This window comes from Sipha flava, unplaced genomic scaffold, assembly GCF_003268045.1.
Source record: "Sipha flava isolate LNK unplaced genomic scaffold, YSA_version1 51_pilon_pilon, whole genome shotgun sequence".
Taxonomy (NCBI): Eukaryota; Metazoa; Arthropoda; class Insecta; order Hemiptera; family Aphididae; genus Sipha; species Sipha flava.
Window position 1 is genome coordinate 650,098 of NW_020273468.1, and position 27,368 is coordinate 677,465.

At 34.4% G+C, this 27,368-nt stretch overlaps 2 protein-coding genes across 5 annotated transcripts in view; both read right to left on the bottom strand.

The window, feature by feature from the left end:
* Positions 1–14,024, bottom strand: part of LOC112690720 — a 43,851-nt gene extending 29,827 nt beyond the window's left edge. Inside the window, exon 1 of the mRNA XM_025564790.1 lies at positions 13,998–14,024. The gene's annotated coding sequence lies outside the window, so the exon portion shown is untranslated. The remainder of the gene's footprint in view (positions 1–13,997) is intronic.
* Positions 14,025–24,606: 10,582 nt separating this feature from the next.
* LOC112690774 (echinoderm microtubule-associated protein-like 2) overlaps positions 24,607–27,368 on the bottom strand; it is a 49,724-nt gene continuing 46,962 nt past the window's right edge. For 3 of the 4 annotated variants that reach the window (XM_025564873.1, XM_025564874.1, XM_025564870.1), the window contains 7 exons: positions 26,749–27,006; positions 26,531–26,668; positions 26,347–26,463; positions 26,151–26,210; positions 25,636–25,723; positions 25,307–25,533; positions 24,607–25,024 (listed from right to left, as the gene is read on the bottom strand). In XM_025564873.1, coding sequence (XP_025420658.1) covers positions 24,899–25,024; positions 25,307–25,533; positions 25,636–25,723; positions 26,151–26,210; positions 26,347–26,463; positions 26,531–26,668; positions 26,749–27,006 — 1,014 coding nt within the window. In that variant the 3' untranslated portion in view covers positions 24,607–24,898. The remainder of the gene's footprint in view (positions 25,025–25,306; positions 25,534–25,635; positions 25,724–26,150; positions 26,211–26,346; positions 26,464–26,530; positions 26,669–26,748; positions 27,007–27,368) is intronic. The other variant, XM_025564871.1, reaches the window with a different exon arrangement.

The following is a 27,368-nucleotide window of genomic DNA, read 5'->3' on the forward strand; positions in this document are numbered from 1 at the left end:
AAAGGATAGGAAAAAAACGTGTTTCTTGAAGCGTCCGGAAGGACCGCGGAACGACATCGTACCCATATGGACACAGTAAAACCTGCGCGCCATGTAAATCGGCGGCGTATTACCGGACCTTAGTACGGTTCAACGCGTTAAGGCAGGGCTAAACCGGAATTACGAATCTTACGCCAGTCCAGCGGTCCGCGTTGAATCGTAGAACGGTTTTTAGTATAACATTAATACCATTTATGATAATTTTAGTTGACCAGAAAGGACAAGATCTATTATACTAGTACACGATTCAAAAAGCTCTCACAATAATAAGAAAAATCATTATCCGTTTATACTTGATTTTACATTTCTTTTCAGAACACCTATATTATATTTATTATACATATATATTAATATTTGAAACAATGCGATACAAGTTGTTATTAACATATCATTTATTTGATGGATACTTCAATCGTTGTAAATATCGGATACATTAAATGCATAAAATATACGTACATTTTATTAAATGTTTTACAAATCGTATAAACTACAGACCAGCGCGGAGGATTCGTAATTTCGGTTTAGCCCCACCGACCGCCGGATAACTGTTGTCATTGTTGTCCCGGTACGACCAAGTGTCGTACTTGCCCTGGCGGCCGAAACGACGCGGAAATTAGCGTCGCGTACGATCGTACAACAACTCGACCGCAGAATCGCCGACAGGGATGCGCGCGTGCGGCGATGGGGGCGAGTAGTTGGGCACCGCGACAATGTTGTCAATCAACGTTTTTATTTACATGCTAATGCGAAAGGGTCGGCGGTCCGTGGCCGCGGGTGTTCGCGCGCGACAAAGGCACACGGGGTTCGACGATTTTCCGCTAATTTAACATCGTTCCGAGCGGGAAACCGCAGCGCGCGCGCGCACTCACGACCCACCGTGCGGCGGTGGCGGTTTGTGACGACTACCCTCTCCACCGCCCGGCACAGCGGCTCCGTCACCACACCCCCGTTCGCCCTTTCCGGGACTTGGACGGGACTTCGTGTAAACAATACGACCGCGGCGGCGACCGAACGGGTACGCGCTATATCATTATTGTTATTATTATTATTATTATTATTATTATTATTATTATTTTTATTATTATTATTATTATTATTACATAGTTGCGCGGTCGAAACGAAATATACGTGTACATGTGCGCGCGCGTGCAAAGAGTGGAACACTGCGAGAAGGGGAAACCGGATCCCCGCCGTTATAACATAAATGGGACGGTTGATTGGCCCTGCGGAGCCCGCGCGCGTTCGCCGAAGTCTTTTAAAATTAAGCCTTTTATCTAATTTAAATCCGGACGCCGCCACGAACGCGTGTGCTCTGTAATTCCATTATTGTGCCGGGTAGCTTTTCGGCGGTAACGGTCCTGCACCGGCGAGGATTACGTTTTTGAATTTTCTCCACCCGGACCGTTGCGGTTCGATAATTCCCCGTGTGTGCTCCGAGCGCCAAAACCGTGCGCGCACCCGACCACCCGGTACAACCGCAACGATGTGTGTGTCATAAAAAGCCTAAAAAGTTTCACCCGAAAACACGTGTACCCGCCCGTCCACAAGTGTTCCGAGTGGACTCGCGTCCAAACCTATTTTATGCTAATACATTAATTTTTCACGCCGAACCACGTTACGCTAAAACGTGTTATACGTTTGTTGTTGATATTTTATGTTCATTGAAATGTTCGACCCCGTTGAAATACTTTTCTGATATTTTTTTTTAGATCGTTATAACTTTATCTGGGTCATGTTTGAAGTATTCGATTTTTATTGGAAATCAGTCTGAAGGAAAACCAAACTTTTCGAGTAACAAGAAAATGCTCCCATCAAAACGTAGTCTGAAAGTTACCAGAAAAAACAAATCGATCATTACAACTACAAAAAAGTACATACATACATAATAACTGTTCACGATCATCGTAAATTCGATTAATAATAGTATTATGAATGATTTTAAAAATCCGTAGTATACGAGCGACATCTTACATCGCACAATCGCTGCGAAATATATTTTATCAAATAACACACAACTATTATTACTTTTTTTTTTTTTTTTTTAAAGAGATAACTCAATTTTGTGTGCAGTCAAAATGTCATTTAGGTGCAGTAATAGAAACGTTGGCCCGTCGTATTATTAAATTACAAAGTTCTTGCGTGCACGCTTCAAGGGTGCGTACTAGCGACCCGTGACCAACAGTACAATGCAGTAGTTCATGTCACCAAGTTGCGGTTAAGTATAAATCAAAAATCGCCAAACGATCGCGTCGGGAACATAAAACTCCTAACGAGACAGTTATTAATGTATAATTCGGTATCATTTAATATCACTACTGCGCGAGGGAACGTATATAATGTATAACACATCGTATACATGTATACTTTTTTTTTATGTACAAAGAAATGAATGAAAAACATTGTTCACGGTCCACTGAAAATATAGTTCGTATACACACACACACACACACACACACATATATATATATATATATATATATATATATATGCGTAGGATCTATATAATATTTGATGTCTGTAATAGATCGTAACCAGTAATTCCGTAAAACGAGAGTTACGAAGAACTTGTCTTTGATCTCGGTTTTAGAATTTATATGACTTATTATATCGAAATGATGTCGAAAACTTGCTTCAAAGATGACGTCAGAGTGTCGAGGGATTTCGCACGTTGCGCGTTTTAAAGCCAACGAGCAGTGTGCAAAATAAAAATTGACAGACAGCGTCCCAAATGCCTGTACGAGTATATTCTCTTGTGGCTTTCGCGAAACACGATTGGATGATTACATAAATAAATATCGCAGTCGAATCAAACCATATATTTACGAGTGCGTCCACATATACACATACATACGTGCACACACGCACACACACACACACACACACACATCTAGGTTATTTAAAATCTATTATTATTTTATGGTCGATAATTAATCCACGAAAAATCATTTGCTTGTCTCATAATTATACAGAATTAATTTTAAAACTATAATATTTATTTATTCTAATTTAAAAAAAAAAAATCAAATTTTTTTTTTTCGAAACGTTCATTAAAATGTAAATAATAAACCTAAAAGATCGATTAAAGTTCATATCAAAAATTCATTTAACCTATTCCATGTATATTAATCTGATTTTTAAATTTGATAATCATTTGTTACAACTATATTATATGTAAACATTATTTACATGTATTCGTATATATATATATACTTCTGAATACAATGATAAAACAGTGATTTGGGTTGAAAATATTAATTTGATTCGAGTTTAATCACATAATATTTAATATTTTACTTTATCTTCTAAAAATAAAATACTGTTGTACTGCGAATAACTTTAAGAGTGTCGTTATTCTTTACTTATTAGTAAAATTGCATGCTCAGGAATGACTTAGAAAACTGTGTATACGCAATAACACAACTCATTCCCAAAAAAATTAATGAATAAAATTTCAATTTTTTTCAAAGTATTTGCAATGTGACAGTTACGAAGAGCTCTACCCCGACATAACAAACTAAACGTAATCATTATTATTATTGCTGTCAACATTTGACATTATTTGATAGTACTGAGCGCGATAAGAAACAATAACATTATATTATTTTCCTTCACCAGGATACAGTACAATATTATATTCAGTGTTAATTATTCGACCTGTATTAACAGAGTATTCCGAGCGTTAAGTTGATGAAACAAATGAAATAATATATTCTTAAAGGTTTTTTAAATCAAATCTATATGAATTCAGCCGGTAAAACAAACCATGGTTTTCGTGTGCACATTTGAATTACATTGAACATCGCATCATAATTTATGCGTGGGCACTTCGTTGATTTTCTGAAAGATTTTAGAAATATTTTCATTCGTATTTCGACAAAGTTTTGATGCTATTTTTCGATTTTGTGTAGTTTTTATGTTATTTATTCGCCAGGTCTGAATCGAAGAAAAAATAGGTATGCGGAAAATCCCCATAGGATTACCAGCCGATCTCCCGAGTCCATTAAACGTCACTCCTACTGTGAGGAATAACATATTATGCGGACTGCACGTGCGTATTAGATAATATTTTTCTTTAACGCGAGCTACGGTGGTGAGGGGGAATAACAGACTGAAAAAATACACTTTCGGGTGCCCTTGAGCTTAAGCGTGTTCGGGGCCATTTTTTTTATTACGGCGAAAAGACTTCACAGGAACACACACATATACGTGTATATTTATGTGTGCGTGTGTATGTTCGTATATAATACTATCTTATACACATACACATATATTACATTTATATATATATATATATATATATATACACACGACTTTTCAACAGAAAACGGCACATAAATTATTTTATATGACGGTGTTGATTTCCATTTTTCGAGGGGAGTGGGACATAACGTACACCGGAGCCAGAGAAAAAAACATCTTTGGTCAAGTTTTTGTATCTGCCCAGCGTGTAATGAATGGTTCGCGAGGTTTTATAGCTTTCCAAATCGAAAGAACGAGCAGATACGTTCGGTCTAGAACTGCAGTACGGGCGTTATTGTTTATATTTCTTTTCATTTTTTTCTATTTCCTATTTTTTTTTTCTCTTACAAGTATCTTTATGATCGTATATATTTTTTTAACGGAGGGCGGTCGGAAAGAATAATGTTCAGAGTAATAATTTAGGTAACTATTATACGGCGTTCCACCCGTCGGACTCCTTAACTTCACTGGCTGATTAAATAATACGTTTCTAAACATTTTTTCGATAAACTAAAGTTATAAATGAAAACGCATACAACCGCAGTTTTCCTCGATAACGGTGTGCACAGCATTATCGTACTAGGTACAATAAAAATTCGAGAAATAAATTAATACCAGATTGCATTTAAACGTAAATGTATGAATTATATTTCATCGAATCAAATCGCTTTAAAGTTGTTTCGGAATTAATTCTAAGTTTCAACGAAATTATTTACATTTTTATTTCCACTTATTTTTTTAATCTTTTTTTTTTTTTGCCTATTATATAGTGCATCGTAGTTAACATTAGGTACTGCAATGAATTATCATTATTACACATAATGATTCATAGTTAAACGCATAGTATGTTCAATTACAAACCGTAACACTAATGAACATTGCGTTGTAATTATGTAATTACTGTCGTACATTTCCTCATTATTTCCAGCCAGTTTTTTACCTAAAAAAATAAAACATAATACCATAGTTGTAATTGGCGCTTTTCATTTTCGTTCGTTTTATCAGGATCATATAGTTCGGTGGGTATTTACATGGAAAAAACATAATAATCGTCTAATATTATGAGCCGCATAAATATTTTTTACCAACCACGTCGTTATACAATGACTGGTATATCATTACAATGCGTTCGGATGATATCTTTTTAAATACCTATGTCCAGTGCTGTGTACACGCAATGTTCGCAAAATACGTTTACATTAATATTCTTAGTGCGTTTTTCTGAATATATTTCTCGTTCGCGATACAAGGGTATTCGTACCCTCTTATAACAGAACAATTTTTTTACTTTATTCACTTGACACATTGAAGGGTTGTGTTATACATTTATGGTGGTAATTAAAATAAATCGGCCAGAAGTGATGTGATTTGAATGCGAAATTTATTTCGAACGGTTTATTCAAAAACATTAGTACGAACTTATAAATTCAATAAACCCCATAATAATTATTGAATAAAAACCACCCCTAACTAACGCGAGCACAAGTAAATGAGTAAAAAGTGTCGGTGTCGAAGAAAATCGTCAACTTCAATGACAGAATAAACAATTAGTGTTCATTGAATTCTGTGTTACTATTTCTACATATTTATACATGTTGTTGTTAATTGATGTGGAAAATCTATTTAAATTTGTCTACTAGATGTTATAGTCGTTGCGACGAATTATTATTTCAGTCCGTGGAATCACTGTTTACAAACGTGACGAATTCGAGCCCTGCGGACGCACGCACAATTACACACACGTACACGCACGTACCCTTAATACCGCCGCTGACGCTTGTAAACTTTACATAAACGAAACGAAAAAAAAAATACCGCAAACGGTATAATACAATATACGCCCCACGACGAATGGTAACCGAACGCGGGAAAACCGTTGTGGTGCCGGATATGTTTTTCTCCGCGACGAAATAATATGTTATTTCAACGGTCCAACCCTTGCGCGCAATATGTTTGCCGCACGACTGTCGAGGAGTAAAAACTTGTCGGCGGCTCGCGTAGACGCCGTGTCGCGCGGGTTCCGAATTAATGTTTCGGTTTGCCGATGTTCTGCCAGATGTCGCCGAACGCGGACGGGAGGAAGGGCATAGACGGCACATGTTCGGCGGAATACAGAAGAGTTCCCCCCCCCCCCCCCCCCCCCCCCCCGCAATCGGTGTCGACCGATAACCGAAATTCTCGAACGGATGTAATTTCATACAGATATGTATATACGTGCACACCCGTGCCGACACTTCTATCCGGCAAAGGAGGATCGTCGTCCCACGGGGCGGTAGCTAAAACTGTAAGATGTACTGTTGTTGTTGTTGTTGTTGTTGTTGTTGTTGTTGCTGTTGTTCGGCGGCAACGGTACGTCAAGTGTACGCGCGCCAATTTCTGATCGGTATTATTGCTTGCACAGGTACGCGAGGATAACTGCGCAATACCGTGGGAGTATACGGGAGGAAGGCATGATTTCGTACTAAGAACACTATACGTACATCAGGGCTGTAGCCAAGGGGCGGGGGCACTGGGGGTACGTGCATCCCCACGCCGGGATCTCTTCCTTTTTTTTTTTTTTTTTTTTCCAAGGGCTTTACTAAGTTTTTCCTAACACGTGTACAACGTTGACATTTTTTTTCAACACTGCCAGTTACTACAACTGCGTTGGTCGATAATACGCTTTACTACTCTAAAGGGTATAAAAGCTTACATAGGAATTCGACTTGTGAAGATAAATTAAAAATGGTCTAGCAATAAAAAACGCACACAGAGAAATAGATTCAGACATAGAATTAAAATAGTGGATTTTTTCGCCATCGGAAGACTAAGAGGTTTACATTTTAAATTTAGAAAATTATTTTATATCAATTATTTAATAAGTGTAAATTCGTGGATTACAATAATGTTAATATATTGTTAGGTATGTTAAACGTATAGTATATATATATATATACAATAAAATCGCGATTTTATTTGCCCAATGTACATCTGACGCTGAATTTTTAATTTTAAACTAATCGTACTTTACAAACATAATAATACTACAGACTAAGGTTTTATTTATTTACATATTCATTTACGAGTATTTAACATTTAATAATTTTTAATTTTTTTTTTTTTTTAATGTATAGTATAAATTAAGTTTGAAAATAAAAAATAATTTAATATGTATAAATTTGTTTTTGTTGAAATATTTTTATTTTATAGTTTACATTGAACGACAAAAAAAAACATACTAGACGAATATGAATCCCGCTTAATTATTTAATCTCAAACACCGGTCTCGTGCTAATTCGTCGAATCTTAATCATTACGAATAATGACAATACAATTTTAGAAAATAACATAAATATTATTCACCTTTTATGAATAATAGTTATACAACATTTAAACTGTTTACATAATATATGAAATTATATCGATACACTTGTTTGTGACTAAAAACAATGTATCTTGTCCACATACGTACTATCAGATTATTTGTTATCTCCGACACCAACTCTTTACCGTAACAAATCCATATATAACGTCTGTCAAACATGTCTAACTATACGTGTCTTTGATACGGTTTTAAGCAAAGCTTCACTAAGAATATGTAAATTCCATCATTATTCGCCACGAGAAAAGAAAAAGCGTCAAAGCTGTTAGTTGTTGTTAACACGAACGGGAAAAAAAAATCTTTTAAAAAGTGTTTGGGTTGAGGAGAAAGAGAAATCACCGTATAACGTTCTATTTACCCCGACCATCGTCGTTGTTTACCATAAAGGCAAATTAAAAACTTCTTCGCGTAGGATTTTCCGCGCGACTTCCCTCCACCTCCTCTCTATTTTTCCCTCTTCTGGCGTTCTTTTTGAATGTTGTTTATTTTATAAAAATGCGTTTCACCCACTCCGCGTGCACGGTGGAGACCTTTGAGAATTGTCGGCGGCATCCCGAAAGATGGAAAAGTAAAACCCAACCATTCGTTAAGCCGATATGCATTCATTAACCCATGTTCTTATTCCAAAAGGTTTGTTCTACACTCAAAGCTTTTTTTCTTATATTTATGTATCACATTGGAAAACTTTTCACTTCTCAATATAAAAACTACTCGAGTTCAGTTACTTCCCCCCCTCTTCAATTTATTTACACTCAATTTGAATACGAAACAATGACAAATATATATTGTTAAAAAAGGAGGAATAACGAAAAGCCCTAAATATATACGTATAATAACAAACACACGTGTATGTAAGCCAGTGTTAAAAGTTATATTACGTTTTGTTTTCTTGTGTAACGTATAATCTAACGATGTAAAAGTTACGTGTGCTTAGGCTTGACATACTATTATTATAATGGGAAAGATAAATTAATCTATTTCTATATTAAACCAATTTAACTTTAACTACGGAGCGTTGAATAATAGAGACGTATAAATCAAACTTAAATTAATAGGAATGAAAAAATCTATATGAAAAATAAAAATTTCAGATTTTCGCTGTAACACGTATTTATTCTCCATGCAATAATCGAGAAGTTTGAGAGTTTCAAAATTATAAAATGAATTAAAAGTACACGGATATCAATGTTACGGTGGCCAAAGTACTTCTCAACAATTCACTAAATAGCACCTGAGGTATCTGCTATCGCTTTTTTCGCTGATACACTCATACGATGGAACCGGAATTAAAAATGACCAAATTATTATACACGTTTACTTCGATCACGCGTACATTATTTCAAAAACTTAATAATTTTGTAAATTACAAAAAAAAGAAAAAAAAATAAGTAAACAACCTTCAATAGGCGCGGTAAATGTTCGTTTCGATTCTCGGTGCACGTCGGACGGAAAACGAAAAACCCAGGAAACACCGCGCGCTGAGCACGCGGACGGACGGGTTCGGGATCGGCGAGACACGGGGCTTGTGCGGGGAGAGGGGCGCGAAAAAACAACCCCGTGCGCAGCGGATCCCTCGTTAATACCGGCGGCGGCATTAGATTATACATACTTCGCGTAATGATTGCGACCGCCGAAACAGCAACAATTTCCCGCGTAATACATTAAATACGTCCGTGTATATGCGTAAATATATGCGTGCGTGTGCGTACAGTAAACACGGCGTGCGATAGTTTTTTTTTTTTTCGCCCTCTCCGCTCGTCGTCCTTCCCCGGTCCCCGGCCCCCGCGCTCGTACGCTGTGCCCGCCGAAACGTTTTACCATGATTGCCAATCACCGAGTCGTATATAAATTGCTCACGTATACAATTTACCAAATTGCCTTTCGACAACAACAGCGGCGGCAGCAGCAACAACAACAACAACAACGATTGTCGGTGAAGGCCCCCCAGTAATTTATTCCGCGGACGGCTCGAGGGAGAAACGCCGCGGCGGTGGTGCGCGGGCGAGAAGAAAATGTACGCGCGCACAGAACAAGATGGAAACCACTACCGCGGTTCCGGGGTAGAGGGGCGCAGGACCTCGGGTGACACGCGTCTCGGAAGCTGTGCGGCCAACGAAGACGTGCGTGACTAGAGATCACGGCGGTACGGCGGTGACGGCGGGATCTTACCGAGACCTGTATCTCCGAGGGGTGCCTACAACACTTTTTTGGACACAATCTCGACAATACGCGAAGGTGGTAGGTAAAAACCGTAATGCGTAAATAATTCAACGAACATAATTCAATGAACTCGACATAACTCGATGAACATGCTTTCCTCGAATCTAGTATGTTTTTCTCGGATACCTTCGATTGTACTTCTGTAATCAATTTTTGCTGTTATACTGTCATGATAAGTTTTTTTCTCTTTTTCACGAAAATTTAGAAAATCTAGATTTTTTGCTTTTACGAAACACCGTTTATTTTTTACCGAATATTTCAGAACAAATTACTTTTGAGCGACATCAGTTAAAATACGGTGATCCCTTGCTCTTAGACTTGCATTGAAGTTTTCCGTTTACAACATTTCTGGGGAGGTGTACCCGACAATCCACGTACGCACCATATAGATGTTCGTATGATAACGATAAGATGGAATTCGCATCGAATGTCACAATACTGACGGACGACAACTGGGCCGAAGCCCCTAGAACGCGCGAACGGAACGACGGTTAAAATCTCAGATTTCCTATTTTCCCATTCCCCCGTCATCCCACCACGGAAGTTTGACACGAACGCAGGCCCGAATACATTCGGCGTACTTCAACGCAATTTCTCCAACGCCGTTCGTGTAATATTACGTCAAAGTTTCCTCGCCAATCGGTTACAATTACGCGATAAGGGGTACGCACCCGCGCACATAATTGTCAAGTGAACTATGTAATACGTCGTTGATTGGACGACGACTGAGTTTTTAAAACAATATTTAATACACTCGACCCACTCAACCCTCGCCACCATCATTGCTGCGTTGTATCGATTTTGACGGGAAATATCCTCATCACAGCTGGTGTCCCGTCTTATACATGCGCATCGACTGTTAGACGTATCAGAAAATATATTTTAATTTCGTATGTTTATAATATTATAAAAACATTCAATAACTATGACGAAGCAATTATTATGAATAAATAATGATAGTAAAATGGTAGTTCCAATGGTGGTTATAAGGAGGGGCGATAGATGGATCACCCCTCTTTGGAATTCGGTTTTTTAAATCTAGTGTATCACTGGCTTAACAACACCTTATATCTGAAAATTTTAAAACTTATGATTTGATAGCAAAATATTTTTCCGTTTTAACCACGGATAATATATAAATTAAAATTTTAAAAACATTAATTTTATATATATTTTATACTACATTTTTTCAGGGGAAAATATTCTAAATAATGGATTAGAAGCTCCAATTTCATGTTCGCAATTAGTGTTTCCAAATATTCATTATATGTTTTGTATTATTTGTTCATTACCTATTAGTGTTGCGTCAGTAGAACGCAGTTTTTCTACACTTCGAAGGTACCTTCTAATAGGTCCTATTATAAGTAATGTATAAACCATTTGGCTTTTAAGTACACAATAAACATTAAATAAGAAAAAAAATTCACTTCAAGATATATTAGTTTATATTATTATATTTAGTTTAATATTAACTCAATGGTATAATCGTATACATTACACATAATTAAAAAGTTTAATTTTCTAGTTTTTTTTACTCTACTAAAATTAAAAGTATTATTTGCTTACATTATAGAAAAATAAGTACCTACTTAATTATTTTTGCTTATGCTTTTCATAGTATTTCTGCATAAGTATTTTCTTTAAAAATATGCACTAGTCCTGCATAGTTGAATGATTATAAGTAATTTCTTGGTTAATATTTTATTTTTTTTTCAAATGTTTCTATTGCTACTAATCAAGTGGTTTGCTTTATTTATTTAGATTAAAGACATGGTTGAGATCAACAACCAGTGGAAACCGATTAAATGGGTTAGCACTTTTTTATATCCATATATGGATTGTTTCTATAGAAACATTAATGTTAATATCAATAAAATTATTAAACGCTTTGCTAAGTAAAAAAAAAAAAAAGTCATACGAGTATGTTTTTATTATAATTATCTCTGAAGGGTTTACCGGTTTCATATTGCAATATTCGGGTGAATGATGAATTGACACAACTATGTTATGATATTTATTTCTTAATGTCATACTCACGTCATCAATACTTTTCAGTGGCTCTTTGAGTAAAGTTTCGCGTGTAAAATCGGTGTGTGTACCTATACGGTTACTGATCATAAAATGTTGTCAACTATCTTATTAACATAACATTCTTTAGTAAACACAACGTTTACGTTAATCAGAACCTCTTCTAGTAGCTTATTACTCTCACTGGCAACTAATACAATGTTCCTAAAATTACAAATCCAATATAAATTACGAATATTGTTTTATAATCTATAATATTATTGAATATTATTGATACATAGTGTTTTTATACGATTTTCTATTTTTCAACCAGTTTTTTCAACAATAATCTAGATATAACAGATGTCCATCAAAATTTATATTATATTTTTTATAAAATATTTAATTTTATTTTTTATTTTTATGAAAGACCTGAAACCCATATTTTCTGCACTATTTCGTGTACGCCCCTGAATTATATAATATGAGCAACGTCTAGTTATAAAAACGCTTTTAAAATATTCGCTGCGATAAATTTAGGGACGTAAATATCGATCAATCATATCACATTGTTAACAAAATGTGAACGATAGGATTTGAATGCACACTATAAAATATAAGCTCGTTTCAAGGCGCGTATAACAATATACACAGTGCATCGTTAAGTTCTAATGCCACCAGGGGTGACGGGAAAAACGTCACCCCTAAATAATTAGTGGACAATTTGTCACCAGTAACCGTGTCAGTATGGTCAGCGGCTCTTTACTAACCCTTCCACGCCAATATTTGAACTAAAAAATATTTACCATTTAATTGTAATATTGCGTGAATTTATCAGATGTACCATAAAAAAAAAAAAACATGCGTGTAAGAGTCGTACACAAAAATTATTTGAAATATGACGTTGATGAGATTTATTTTTTAACATTAAAACCTTTATTTTCTCTAGAAAACAGCTACAGATAAAAACTGAGCAATAAATACTATTTCATAAATATTGACAAATTTTTGCCACGAATTGCACACATTTTTAAAACCAGCAGAAAAGGATGTTACTCTTTTACCGATTAAAAAAATGCACAAGTTGCACGGTGACATTAAAAATACGAAAAACATCAAAATTGTAACAAGATGTTTTATAAACTGCATGGTTAACGCGAATATCTGACGAACCGTTGAGTGTTTTAATGAAAATAAAACGTTCTGAAATTACATCACGTATAGGAATAGTTATCGGAACGTAAATTTCAGCAGTTACCGTACACGTACCGGCTCCAAATCACGTATGCGATTTGCGTTTTATTTGTACAGCGTAAAACATTATCCGAACGAATACCGCCGCGCGTAGTGGTAAATTTCCAATTAAAAAAATGAAGACTTGTCGGGTTCGGGGGAGGAAAAAAAACACGAATCCACGTGTACATTGCGTAACACCTACGTAAAGTATAACGGTAACATAGGTACACACGTATACGCACACGCGACTCTGCGGGAAATCGGTTTAAATTATTTTGAATTGTATTCTCTCTCTCTCTCTCTCTCTCTCGGTAGCTTTTTCGTCCTTGTCCGACTTCCGCCCCGCGAGACCGCAACAACAACAACAACGGTGGTCAGAAAACTAATTGACGACCCCGCAGATAGGATTTTGATCCAATTATAATATCGAACGCGCACGTGCTGCGGCGGACGTATACATAAACATCACAAAACGTACGCGCGCACGAACAACGCACAATGTACGCGGGGTGCGAACGCTCAGGAACCGTACTCGAATTCGCGATGCTACAACGCGCGATTATTTCACGTTAAATGCGGAGCAACATCGTTCCCCCCGGCGATATGTTGTACTTTACGAATTTCCTATGCGCACGGTAAATCTCTCCCCCTCCCCCCCCCCCCCCCCGCCATCTTCTGTATTATTATTATTATTATTATTATTATTATTATTATCGTACGAATCGCTGTTGGACCACTACGACTCTTGCGGTGCTCGGTAGCGCGTACACGCGAACATTTAACGCCAAAGAATAGCGGTAATAATAAATAAACGCGTTGATTGTATAATTAACAACCCGTTGTCGACCCGACGGTATTATTATTATTATTATTGTTGTTGTTGTTGTACACCTACTTATACTTGGCGCGTGCGTTTTCCCATTTCGGAAACGTCGCGTGGAGTGCTGCCTCCGTCGTCACCGGTTATTGTTGTCCGGTTAACTGTACGCAAACGGCGACCGTGACAATGCGCCGCGTTAGTCGGCGTAAATGGAAATCGCCGTTGTCGCAACGGCGCGGAAACGTTGAAGCCCTCGAAGGTCCTCCAAACGTCACGTTTGGATCTGTGCACCGTATCTCGCCCGACCCGTTGCCGCGATCGTCTTCGGCGCAAATTAAAATACGTACACGTACCTGGCGCGTGGAACGCAAATTAGAAATTCTACCGGGCTCGTGCGGGACGGCTGCGTTGCGCGGTGGCCCGAGGGAAACGGAAACGAGAACGATTTTCACCTCGGCAGCCCGGCACCGTCGTTGACAGCTGCACAACAGTATTGTTGTGTACGCGCGTACACAACACGAATAATATAAATATCAACGTGAAAAATATTTACGTTTAAATTGAACCGTCACAACCACGTCGATGCGATACAGCGCGAAATGCACGCTCGTTGTAGTACGATAACAATAACCCGACCAAAGCCTCGCGGGTTCCTCCGCGGAGGTCGTCTACGGGTGTTCGCGACGCCAGAAACGTGCATCGGTAAAACATCACGTAGAACCCCAAGGTTTGTTTACTACGGCAAACCCGAACGTTATTGGTCTGCGGAAAGTGTGCGCGAATGAAAAGCGTATCGTCGTAGACTCTTCGACGGGTTTTCGCTATGTGCCCGACTGAATTTAATGCGCGACTGTCGAGGCCCCTTAATCGAAATCGTTATTATACGTACTATTCGCGCGGATAAATTATTAAAACGTATAGTAGATTTTAGTAGTGTTTTTTTTTTTTTTTTTTTTTTAATATACATTTGGAAAAACTTTATTATAGTAAATATTAAACTATAAACTTGTACGAACACAACATTTGTATCATTCAATGAACGAAGAAAAAATGTTAAATAAAATTAATATTTCACAACTCTCCGGTGATGTATTTACGGCTACCGGTTTGAGAAGCGCTGACGTAGAGCACCTAAAACAATTCTTTAGGATTAATAGTATTACTCAAATTGTTATTGATATTATATATTGATAAATACATGACTTTTTTCCCGTAAAAATGCACGAATATTCTATTTTATTATTATTACATCATCACATATAACTATTATTATACAGGGTGTTCCTGAAATTTGTATACGCGTACTCTCTGGAGTGGCCCAATGAAAAATCTTTCGACATTTTTTTTTTCTATCTTCAAAACCAGGGTCTTAACTAATTATCTTTAGAACATAATTTCCAATCTAAAAATGAATACTTGTAAGATATTTCTTGCGAATTCCTCACGTGAATCGATATGTGGCATCGGTTTTGGGCTTGTCGTGTCGAGTTTTTCACGTCCGAGTCGCCAGAATGAGAAAATGTGATGTAACATATCGATTTGTATGAGAACTCAGCAAGATAAAATATGGTGACATTAATTTATTGTTAATTCACAAATCTGATTGATTAACACAGAATTATTGAAACATTGAATTTCAAATAAAGTTTGTTTAATTATGATTATAACCGTGTTAATTAATCAGATAGGTAAAATAACAACATATACATTTCACCTTCGTTCATCTTGCAGAGTTCTTATATAAATCTGTATGTTACACCACATATTTTGATCCTGGTGACTCGAGCGTGAAAAATGTGTGACAAGCCATATATCGATTCACGTGAGAATTTCGCAAGAAATATCTTAGAAGTATTCATTTTTAGATTAGAAATAATGTTCTTAGAATAGTTAGATAAAATCCTAGTTTTAAAGATAGAAAAAAAATTACAAAAGATTGTTCATTTGGCCTCTCTCCGGAGAGTATGCGTGTACTAGTTTCCTCGACCGCTTCAGAAACACTCGGTATACTTAATTGTACTACGTGACATAATTTCCGCTTCCAGAGTTTTGTTGGTGGCTTGTAATTAACTATACCTACAAAATAAAATATATATTACATATGAATCGATTGTATCTACTTATTCTGCTGCAGTATTCGATTAGCAAATTATGTTATAGGGGCATCCAATGAGATATTTCGAAAACCGATATTTTTCACATATTCAAATATTAATATTATTGATGTAATTTTTTAGGAATAAAAATCAATTAAATATCTGATCGCTAGTTGAAAATGTATATTATATAATATATAGTTTTCGAAGTACGGCTGGAAATCAAATTTTAAAATTACTTTTCATTTAAAAAGTCTTCAATTTTGATGCTTTTCGTTTTCTCCGCTTGAAGTTCATTCGTGAGCCAAGACACGTATTCCGAGCATGTTGACAAATCTATAAAAATTAACGATATAGTGAGTTAGACAAATATTAAATACATTTACTTTGTGTGAGGAGATATCGTAATAAGGTGGCAATATCTAAATTCTGTGTGTTTTGAACCCGAGCACCGATGATTTCGATTTCCGTGCAAAAAAATCCGAGGAGAACAAGCCCCACCACCACTCTCTCATGTACCCATTCAACAACCCCACGTTTTTTACAGCACCCAAATAATCATAATTAAACTTAAGACCTATCGTAACACGACCCATATGGAAATTTATGGCAACAGTTATCGACTACTTTAATAAAATAAAAGAAAATTTACAATCTGATTGAGTTTCGGTTTGTTTTGGACCTTGAAATACTCTGGGTATAAAATCACTCCTATAACATGGTGGCAATTTGGAAAGCCGAGATTTTTCTTTCCTCTCGTTTTCTTCGAATATCTGAGTTTCATCGCTCTGCAAAAAAATAATTACACACATAATTAAATTATATGACAAACGATTATAATTATTAGTTTTGATCAGTTCGTTGGCAAGTGCACCTACAATTGTTTCGTGCAGTGATTTCATTATGAACAGTACCAGTAAGTTAAAAAAATAATAATAAGTTGTTAAGTGGAATAAAACGCATAGCATTTTCGATTTCAAATAAACTGCTCATTTTGAAAAAGTACAGTTAAAGGGGTGCGGAAAAAAAGACCAAACGCACTGAGCGTCACGCGGTTTTGGCGTTTACGAATTCTATTGGCGGGCGCAAAGTTAGTCGTGATCGGAAAACGAATAATTCATCAAGGGCTGTATTTCAACTCTCTCGCATACGATGATGGCCTGAATAGATGGATTGAATAGCGTCTTAAGTGAGTCTCGCCAGACATGTAGAGCTATCACATTCTGCAAATCAGTGTTAATAATCCACATACGTGGTGATATTGGAAATATGCTACTAAATTATTTGATGGCTGAGAAATTTTTTTCTAATATGATACTCACGATTAATTTCCTCCAAATTGCTTCTTTTCTCTCCCGAGCTAAATGTTCATTCTCTGCGGCCGTGACTTCATCACATAACGTTTTTCGATGTTTGGCACTAGCAGCCAATTGATCATTGTACAGTAATTCTTTATCCGCTTGACGCAATACGTCAACGATCATATACTCGGCAATATGCGTCGCTTCCACGTCGAAATCCTGCAGCTAAACAAATAATATTGCTCGCTGTTATTTCGTTGAAAAATCCGCATAAAAAAAAAAAAAATAGAAAAAAAAGCAATCGTGTCCGATCGTTTATAATTCCGGTATTCGTTTGCGTATCTAAAATCAATTACACCATCAACGGTCATCGGTAGTGATCGAGCGAAACATTTCAACAGAAAAAACGCCAGAACGACCGATGAATACCGAAAATATTAGTCGTATCATAATAGTTCGTCTGCACTATGGCTTACTTTCGGCAAGTATATTCTCGTATTCTCGTATATGTATGAGGGTTGGTAAATCTCAAGTTCCGACTTTGAGGGAATATATTCTTCTTCAGTCTGAGTACCGAGAGTTTGGGACTCGGGATGGTCGCACAACTATAACACGTCCAAAACAATATACGTAAGATGAAATTATCGAATGATGGTTTGATATTGAATCGCTGAGAACATTTAAACGTATATGAACCGATATCAATATTATTATTTTTTTCAGCGTTTCGAAATGTGTATGAACTATTATCTGGAATTGATTACTTTTTCAGAACCCGAAGCAGTATCATCAGACGACAAACTCTCAACAGACAACAAGCTATCACTACACTTAGCTAGTATTCTGCGTTGGGGTCGCTTCGCTAATTTTTCATTGTACAATGCTTTTTCTTTAAGCAATTCCTGTAGAATGGCTTCGCGTTCTGCTTGGCGGACTGAGGGTGATCTTCTGATTCTCTATAAATTATATAACTTCCAACAGTAAAAATGATCGTATAACGTACTCGTATCTTGACTCGTAGATTGGCTCAGAAATTACTAATATTTTTTAATTATATTAGATATATTGTTAATATTCATTATTTCAATCAGATATATCTGTTATTTTAAAATCTAAATTTATTTTGCATCGGTCTTTTTTAATACAATCGAATGTCGATACCAAGACACACTAGACGTCTTTTCGTGAAAAAAAAAATTGATAAAATTGAAAAATACATTCATTCAATTGGTTGTTTTTTACTTAAGTAAACGGATTTTTAAGCTTTTCAAAGTGTGTAAATGTAAATACTTTTTTCATTTAACGTACAACTATATAAAAATTATAAATGATGAGAGCTCGTCTAAATATTTCATGGATATCTTGGATGCCTAATTTATTTTGAACAGGAGTCGACTGTCACTAAGGTTTAGAAATTTTCAATTTTTCCGTGCAAAGCTGCCGAACACTTACCTCTTTTGATTTTTTCCTAGTTATTGCAGCTTTTCGACGAGTTACTGGTTCGCAGGCTGCAGGCAATCCTATAGTTTTCTGTAAAATATACATTTCTCGATAGTATACAATATCTTATTATAATCACATTTTAACAACTGAAGTGACGCATATATGTGGAGGGCTCTTGGATTGGCTTGGGCCTCATCCTTCAAATAATCTCTATACCATTAGAAAAATATTAATATCAACTATAGCTGTTCAACCGTTCCTAGAGCTAGACGCCCGTGACATAAGCCCCGTGATTATTAACTTATTCGATTGCATGTGCATAGGTATGGGCAAGATACCAGAAAAAAATGATCTATATAAAAATCACTAGGTACTTATGATGGCATCTATAAATAAGTAAGGCTCCACTGTATAATAAATCAAAATAAGGCAAAATGCCACAAAAAATCCAGTATGACCTAACCGTTCTATATCGAGCACTAAATTTTTAATCGTATACAAAGTTTAAACAAACGATGTGCAAAGTAAAAATGTTTAATGCTTAATAACGAATAACTTACTGGTTTGTTTTTGGAAAAGTTGCTGCCTCTGTACACTCTTTTGTCGTGCATAATGTTTATGAAACTTACTTGTTTACATATAGTACTGTAAAAAAAAAAAAAATAAAAATAAATATTTATCCACGTCTTCGATAAAAATTCGTTTTCAAAGAATTTATGAAGCTAACTCGTCTAAATTGTCGAAAAAAGGAACGAATTTTTTATATTTCGTAAACTTTATTTTGAATATTAACGAACAGTTTGTGTACCAAATCTATAGAACTCAAGTCAATACGGTGATATTGTTTTTTTTTTTTTTTATTTAACTAAGACAGTATTTATTGATATTTTTTTGTAGATCGGAAGACAATATAACCCGGAAGAAATGCAAAAAACTTAAAAAAAAAACATCGAACGTGTTCAAGATAATACGACTGCATATTATGTTTGTGTAATTACGAGTTTTCTTTTGTAATACTATTCGGTGTTGGATTTTTTTTTTTTATTCGACGAATTGTCAATACATTCGATTTAGCGATTGTTGGTCGATTAATAGACAGTCTGAACACACTCTTGCAACCATTTAGTACGGTATAGTACGATTAGAGGGATATGGCGTATGCAAAATTGGTTTTACACCGTTTCTCCGATCATTAGTTCTCGGATGGGTGACCGTTAACGTTTCGTATTCACTGTTAACGATAACGCATTCTGCCGAAGAATATTCGTCGAAATGCAACGATATAAGCCGATGAGATGTTTTCCAAAAATAAAACACGAACGTTTGAAAACAAACGCATATCCCGATCGGATGAATGGCAAAACGGTATACTTGTCCTTATTCGCGACATCGGACAAAACGTGTAACTACGTTATACGAGTACCGCATATCGATACCGATGTCAGTCAAGCACTTACTTCATCTTGTCCGTTTTTGTTCGTTTGTCTCGTTTTTCTACTATGGACAACGTTTGCGGCTGACCGGTGAACGCGTTCGGATTTTCGTAGCCGCTCGTAAACTATCTGATTTTCGCTGGTACCACTTGATCACCGGCAGCAGCAGTGACTTTTTCCTTCCGGTTTTCGGTATTTTTTTTTTTTATTATTATAAACCTTTGTACGACTAAAAATATGGTAAAAATGTTTATTTTTTCGAACCGTCAAGACTGAATAAACTTAATAAATAATATTTTATTATTTGTTGTCGGACGTTTCACATGGTTGCCGTTGACTACTCTCGACCCGTAAATTTTAACAAATTGTCAACTATCAACCAAATAGTTTTTATAGGTTCAATAAAATTATTATTTATTTATATTATCGAACAATCAGATTCAGTTTAAATTAATTACAATTAAGAGTTTTTAATTAATCAAATCAACACCGATTTTATTACTTGTTTGTATGAATGTAATAAAATAATTGTTGTTTGTATATTTGTTTTTTATTAACTCAAATAAAATTGTATATAATTTAATAAATATAAATATAGAATCAATTAATATATGGTAAATTTAATGAACTATTTCGGTAAGATTCCTTCCCAGATGTATAAAATACAACTATTAAGCCAATAATATCATTTTTAATTCGATAATTTTATTTATTGACTGCGAGTTTAATAAAATAAAATGTGTGTCATCAATAACCGCGTTAGTTCACCGTATTTTAATGATTTTATTGTTAATTAATAAATACAATAACAGTTATTTTTTCAAACGTGTACGCATACAATATGATGAAATAAGGTTGACCGACTCACGGGAAGCTGTTTGCTCTTGAAGTTCGTAATAAGATTTTTGCAGGAGTTTTTTTTTTCTTCTAGCTTTGTTCGATAACCTTAAAATATTCATCGACTCTTTTGCAATCGTCGTCGCGGAACGGAAAGAGATAAATTTCTACAACTAAGTACAAACATATGCATCTCCATATAATTGTACAATATTAAAAAAAAAAAAATTCAAAAAAAATAAAATAAAAAATAAAAAAACGTTACAACAATAACAATAGCAACCGCGGAGTAAATGATACACTGGATTCCGAGAAACGCGCGAGAAATAAATAAATAATACCGCGGAGATATGTATATTTTATTGAAAGTAGAATGGAGTACGCGAAAAATAAGAGAAACCGCGAGACTACATTTTATACGTATATTTGTATCCTTATATACGTTGTATTTTATACGTGTACGCGTATATACGTATACAATATATATTTGTATAAAGGCGAAGACGACGGCGAACAAAGGCAAATAGGAGTCGTTTGCGGTCTTTGCCGGGTGACTAGTGATATGGGAATCGGGAGAGCCGAACAGGTGCTACAGCAAACGATGTTTGTGCGTTCGGTTGACTGCAAAGGCTAATACATCCCTTCAGGGAAATTGCTCTTAGTTTATTCAACTATGAACCCAAAAGATAATAAAGCACCGAATGTATATATATTTGTACGCGCGCGCGCGTGTGTGTGTGTAGGGTCTGCGAGAGCTAAAAACAAAACAAAACTCGCGCGGGTAACCGCAGCCGCAGCGTATTATAAAAAAAAAAAATAATAAATTACTATCAAAAACAATAAGAACGGAAAACCTTTTATATATGTGCAATGTACATCGTATTGATGTACATGAATGGAAAGCGAAACACGAATATTGTTCGTCGTGGAGTTGCGATCCTGCGCGCGGTACTTACGCGTTCCTGTCCGAGATACCGTATACCGTACGGGCAGGGCCGGATTTAGAACAAGTGCCGCCCTAGGCCCTTTTAAATATGCCGCCCCTATCCCAAGAAAAAAAAAATCTTGTAATTATTTCTAATAAATGTATTTAATTTTAAAGAAATTAGGTCGATAGCCATTATAAACAAAACAAATAATTAACAATTCTAATTCGTCGTGTGCGATGTGGATACACAATATCTCTAGCCAACTTCTGTATATATTATATTATTATCGTAATTACTTTTAGGAACAACTTATATCATACACCTAGGTATCTTATCTTTATAGCTCACATTACGTGAAAATTGATTTCGTGTTGTTGACATTTTCAGTGTCATGCCCCCGTATATTTTAATATTAAATATTATTTATACTACTATTAAATATTATATAATATTAATTTACGCAGTTACATGAATGCATAAAATATTTATATGATTTTTTTTATTTCTTAAAAAATTTGCCGGCCTAGGCATAAATACGGCCCTGCGTGCGGGCTAACATGCGGGCGGTGGCGTGGCGAACTCAAAAATTTTCAGAAAGTATATTTTGTCGGTATTTGATGATGCTGATTTATCTGATGCTCAGAATGTGAGTTCTGTAGAATCAACTGTCCGAGAACAAGCCCTTGATTTAGAACTGATCGGAAGTAGTTCCCCTGTTACTAGATCGAAAAATTATGTGCCTCTCAGTACCGTGGGAAATAGTTTATATTCTGAAGACATTAGCCCTACTACAACTCCCAAAACACGGAAAATGTTCACAGTATCGAACATAATGAGTACCTAATATGAATTGGAAAAAAAGAGGATTTAAAATTGACGAAAGTGATATAGAGTTTAAAGGTGACATGTTATTGCCTCAACATATTCTAGAATTAGAAATACTACGAAAAGTTTTTGAATATTTTTTACCAATGATTTGCTACAACATATTTACTTTGAAAGTTCTAAATATTCTTCTATCAGTCTGAATCCAAATAAACCATTTGATTTAACTATAGCTGAGCTTAAAAAAACATAATGGTACATGTGTTGTAATGTCGGTAAATCATTTGTCAAATGTTCGTAATTATTGGAATGAAATATTTGTCAAATGTTCGTAATTATTGGAATGAAATTATGGACAGTAAATTGATACAAAAAACTATGTCAGTAAATCAAATTTGATAAAATTAGGCGTATTATTCACTTTAACGACAATATGTTTTCACCAAACAACTTTCTGCAATTTTCAACAATTTTCTGAAAATGCATGGTTTAGCAAATATGCTACGTACTTTTAACTTTCAAGTTTTAGAAATTTAATATTGAATATTGATTTTTTTAACATTTTTACCGAATTCTCAGTAATAAAATTTAACAGACAATAATTAGAAAAAAAAAAAAAAAAAATAATCATGCATTGAAGGGTTAAAAAATTATTATTTGTAAAATCATTTTGGGAGAAAACAATCCGTTCATTATCGGGAAATACTTAAGGTCTATCGAGGTCATGTAAAAATTACTGATAGTAAAATATATGAATTGGTTTTTTTTTTCTTCTTGTTTTAATTTTTTTAATAACAATGTAATTTATTAAAAAGTTAAATTATTATGTGACACACTCACACACAGCAAACAGAATAAATGAAAAATATCAATAATAATAGAATAACAGAATATGTTAATAGAAATAAAAATATAATTTCACATACAGGACTTGATTCTGTTTTTGTTCCTAATAAAACTGTTGAACCAATGTATATCGTATATCAAAAATATTATAATTTGTAAAATAGTCACAACTTATCATGGACAAGGTTTTAAATAGAAAGCATTAAGTTTAATAAAAAACTGTGACAGTTATATTTTAATTCCTAAATTACAAGATGAATTGGTTATTTTTTGAAACAAAATTACTTACACAGTAATTTATAATCAAGTGAAATTATTTTAAAATAACCGCAAGACACTAGATAAATTAAAAATAGCAACAATAATGGAACAATTATTTTCAAAAACTGGAGAAAAAATCTTGAGAACGGCCAAGAAAATTCATACACATAGCTAAGAAGAAAATTGTGAAAAAAAAATTAAACTATCAATATTGATAAGGTAGAATCGATATTTTGCAGAACTGGCAGGGCTGGCGTATGAAGTTATTAAATAGTTGTACAAATTAAGTACTAAGTGTAATGTTTGCGCATAAAAATTCTCTAACATCTTAGAAATTAGATTGACGGTATAGATGTATAAATTTATCAACGAAACATCATAGGTACACTAATATATACTACACATATATAGTATATATATACTCATACACTAATGATCCGAGTGATTAGATACTAGTTTTATTGGGTGAAACAAGCATCAATAAAACGTTTTGTTATTTTGTTACTGCTTGATGCTCCGAATAACTAATTTTAGAGTAAAAATTGTAAATAGAATAAAAAAATATTATTACTGTTATAAAGGTAATTGATAATAAAAATGAACAATAAACAATTAACTAGAGACACATAAATATTACGTTTAATAATTAAAAAAAAAAAAACATGTAAGTATATAATAATTAATACAATCCGACAAAAAACGAGTGATAATAATAAGAATAATAATAGTTATAGTATAATGTGTACCATGGACGTACATAAACAATTAACAACTATCGACAATAATGTATATGAATGTGTAGTAATAATATAGAACATTTGAGTAACACATAAACATTGCACTTGGACCTGTATCTGTCATAAAGTGAATATTATTAAAACACTAAACAATAATAAATAATGTTATAAATTCAATATTTTATTTTTTTCATAATAGTGAAGAAATCATTTGGACGATAATATAATAATAATAAAAATGATATTATAATAAGATTCAACAATCATCTTATATGATTTGCCATTGCAGAACACTGGTATCCTTTCCACCGATCGATATCAGTCTGGAGTCATCGTGCAAGAAAGTTACATTTGTCACATGGCTGCTATGACCTCCGTATGAATGACACAGTGACTGCAGAAACAACAGAATTAAAATTTATAACATGTTCAAAATATGATACATTGATTAAATCTGATACAGTTGGAACAATGCAAAATGTAAGAGCAACTAAAAATGATGGAGCAATGTTATAAAATAAAGTCAATAAGAACATAACATGAAGAAAATAAGAATTAATTATGTTAAGGTATTTCATAAATATTATATCACAAACAAGATGTATTGTATAGAACAGAGTATTAATAACGAATTGCATTGTTTGAATGATAATACAATAATGTGGTGTTGACATACTTTTGGTTGCTTGACCGGGTACGAATACAGTTTCACTTTACCAAAGTCATCTCCTGTAGCCATTAGTTTGGCTTTGTTAGATCGCTCGCATGCATTAACATCAGTACCGTCAGCACCTTCAGGCCAAATTCCTATTGTAGAGAATGATAAAACACAAGAGTTGGATGCCCAAGCAACGTCTCTTAGTTGAGTGCTTTGAGGCACTTGACGACAAACTTTCACTTTCCCTACAAAAATTAATAGATTAGAATTATTATACTAACATAATATACAACTTAAATTGTTTAAAAAAAAAAATACAAAATGCTTTTAAATAAAATGTTTCTTACAATATAACAGCTCATAATCTCCTGAGTTACTACGCAAGTATTCATTATCTGAGGACCAATCTATATGAGTGATAAAACTTGAATGACCCTAATTCAATTAAAAAATAGTATGAATTAATATGAATTACATTTTGAATAAAAATAATGTACATGAAAAACACACATAAAATGTAATAATACAATTGTCTCCATTAGTAGTAATGAAAACAACAGGAACAAATAAATGATAAATAAAATTATCATCAATCAACAAACATATTGATGATAAAGCGAATTTAATTTATTTTCAAAAATTGTTGATAGCATATCAAATTATAATTTAAAAGAGTAGGTGATCATAAAATGATCATTACATTTTAATAATCTAAAACTAAATTGGTTGTAAAGGAATAAATCAAATTTGTATTTTATCTTGACTACTTATTATGATGTGAAGCTAATTTTCGATCAATATTTCTCTCTACACAAAATCATTATCTACATGCAATTTGGCTCTACAGGCAACCTACACATACCGACAATTTGTCAATAATAGCGCCGGTACTACATCTTCTGCGGCATTTGTCTTCCCAACACTAAATATAAAGTTAGTTCAACAAAAATAATTATGTGGAGTTCAACAGGTAAATGTACAATTAATATAAGGTAATAGATTCATATACACATGTTGGAGGTGGTAAAAATATTAACCATAGATCGACCAAAACTTACAGTGCAACGGCCTAAACGAGTGTAATGCTTGGCACCATCTGTGACTTGATAAATATAGATGTAATTGTCCCTGGAACCCAATGCAAGCAGTTGGCCGTCTGGAGAGAATTTCACAACCTTTAAAGAAAATATATAATCATAAATTTGATAATTATCTGAAGCAAAATTATGGTTAGTATCATACCTGAATCGGTTCATTTCCATCAACGTGAGTCGAATAGATTTCTCGAGTTTCTGAATCCATAACAATCCATTTACCCGACACACAACCAACAATAATTATATGACCGTTACTAGAGAAAGCAGCAGATTGTGCTTGTTCCTGGTTAAAAAAGATCAAGTAAAAAAATTGTTTTATAAAGTATTGAGTAATATAGTAAGTATAGTTCCAGTAATACTCACTGCAATGTCTTTACTCCATACAACAGAGTGAGACAACGAGTCCCAAAGTTGTACAATACGATCAAATCCAGCTGTAAGAAATTGAGCCAATGTTGGATGAGGACACAAGGCCCATAATTCATCGGTATGGCCTAGAACGGCTGGACTAAAGCCCATTGACAATGATCCTATCAGAATGCAATTACGAGTGGATCCCACAAGTAACTGTGATCCACGACCTTCAGATACTGTACGAATACCTCCCAAGTGCTCAGCTACCTTAATTTTTAAAAAATTTAAATTATTACACATGTTAAAATTTAAATCATTACACATTTTATAGAATTAATGAAGCGTAAAAAACAAAGACTAAAATTTCAACTTATACATAGATTAAAATAATAAATCAAAACCATAAATTAACCGTAACAAATTATAACATATATTAAAATGCATCTGAATCAAATAAACAAATACATTATTGATTATGCTAGTTAATACAGGACAAAATATTCTTACAAGTGTCTTATAAGATGATATTTTTGTATGGGCAAAATTTTCAAACACCTAAATTTAATTTATTTTAGTAAAGTAATTTTTTTTTTTTAGGGAAAAGTAATTAGTAGTCAACGAAAAATAAC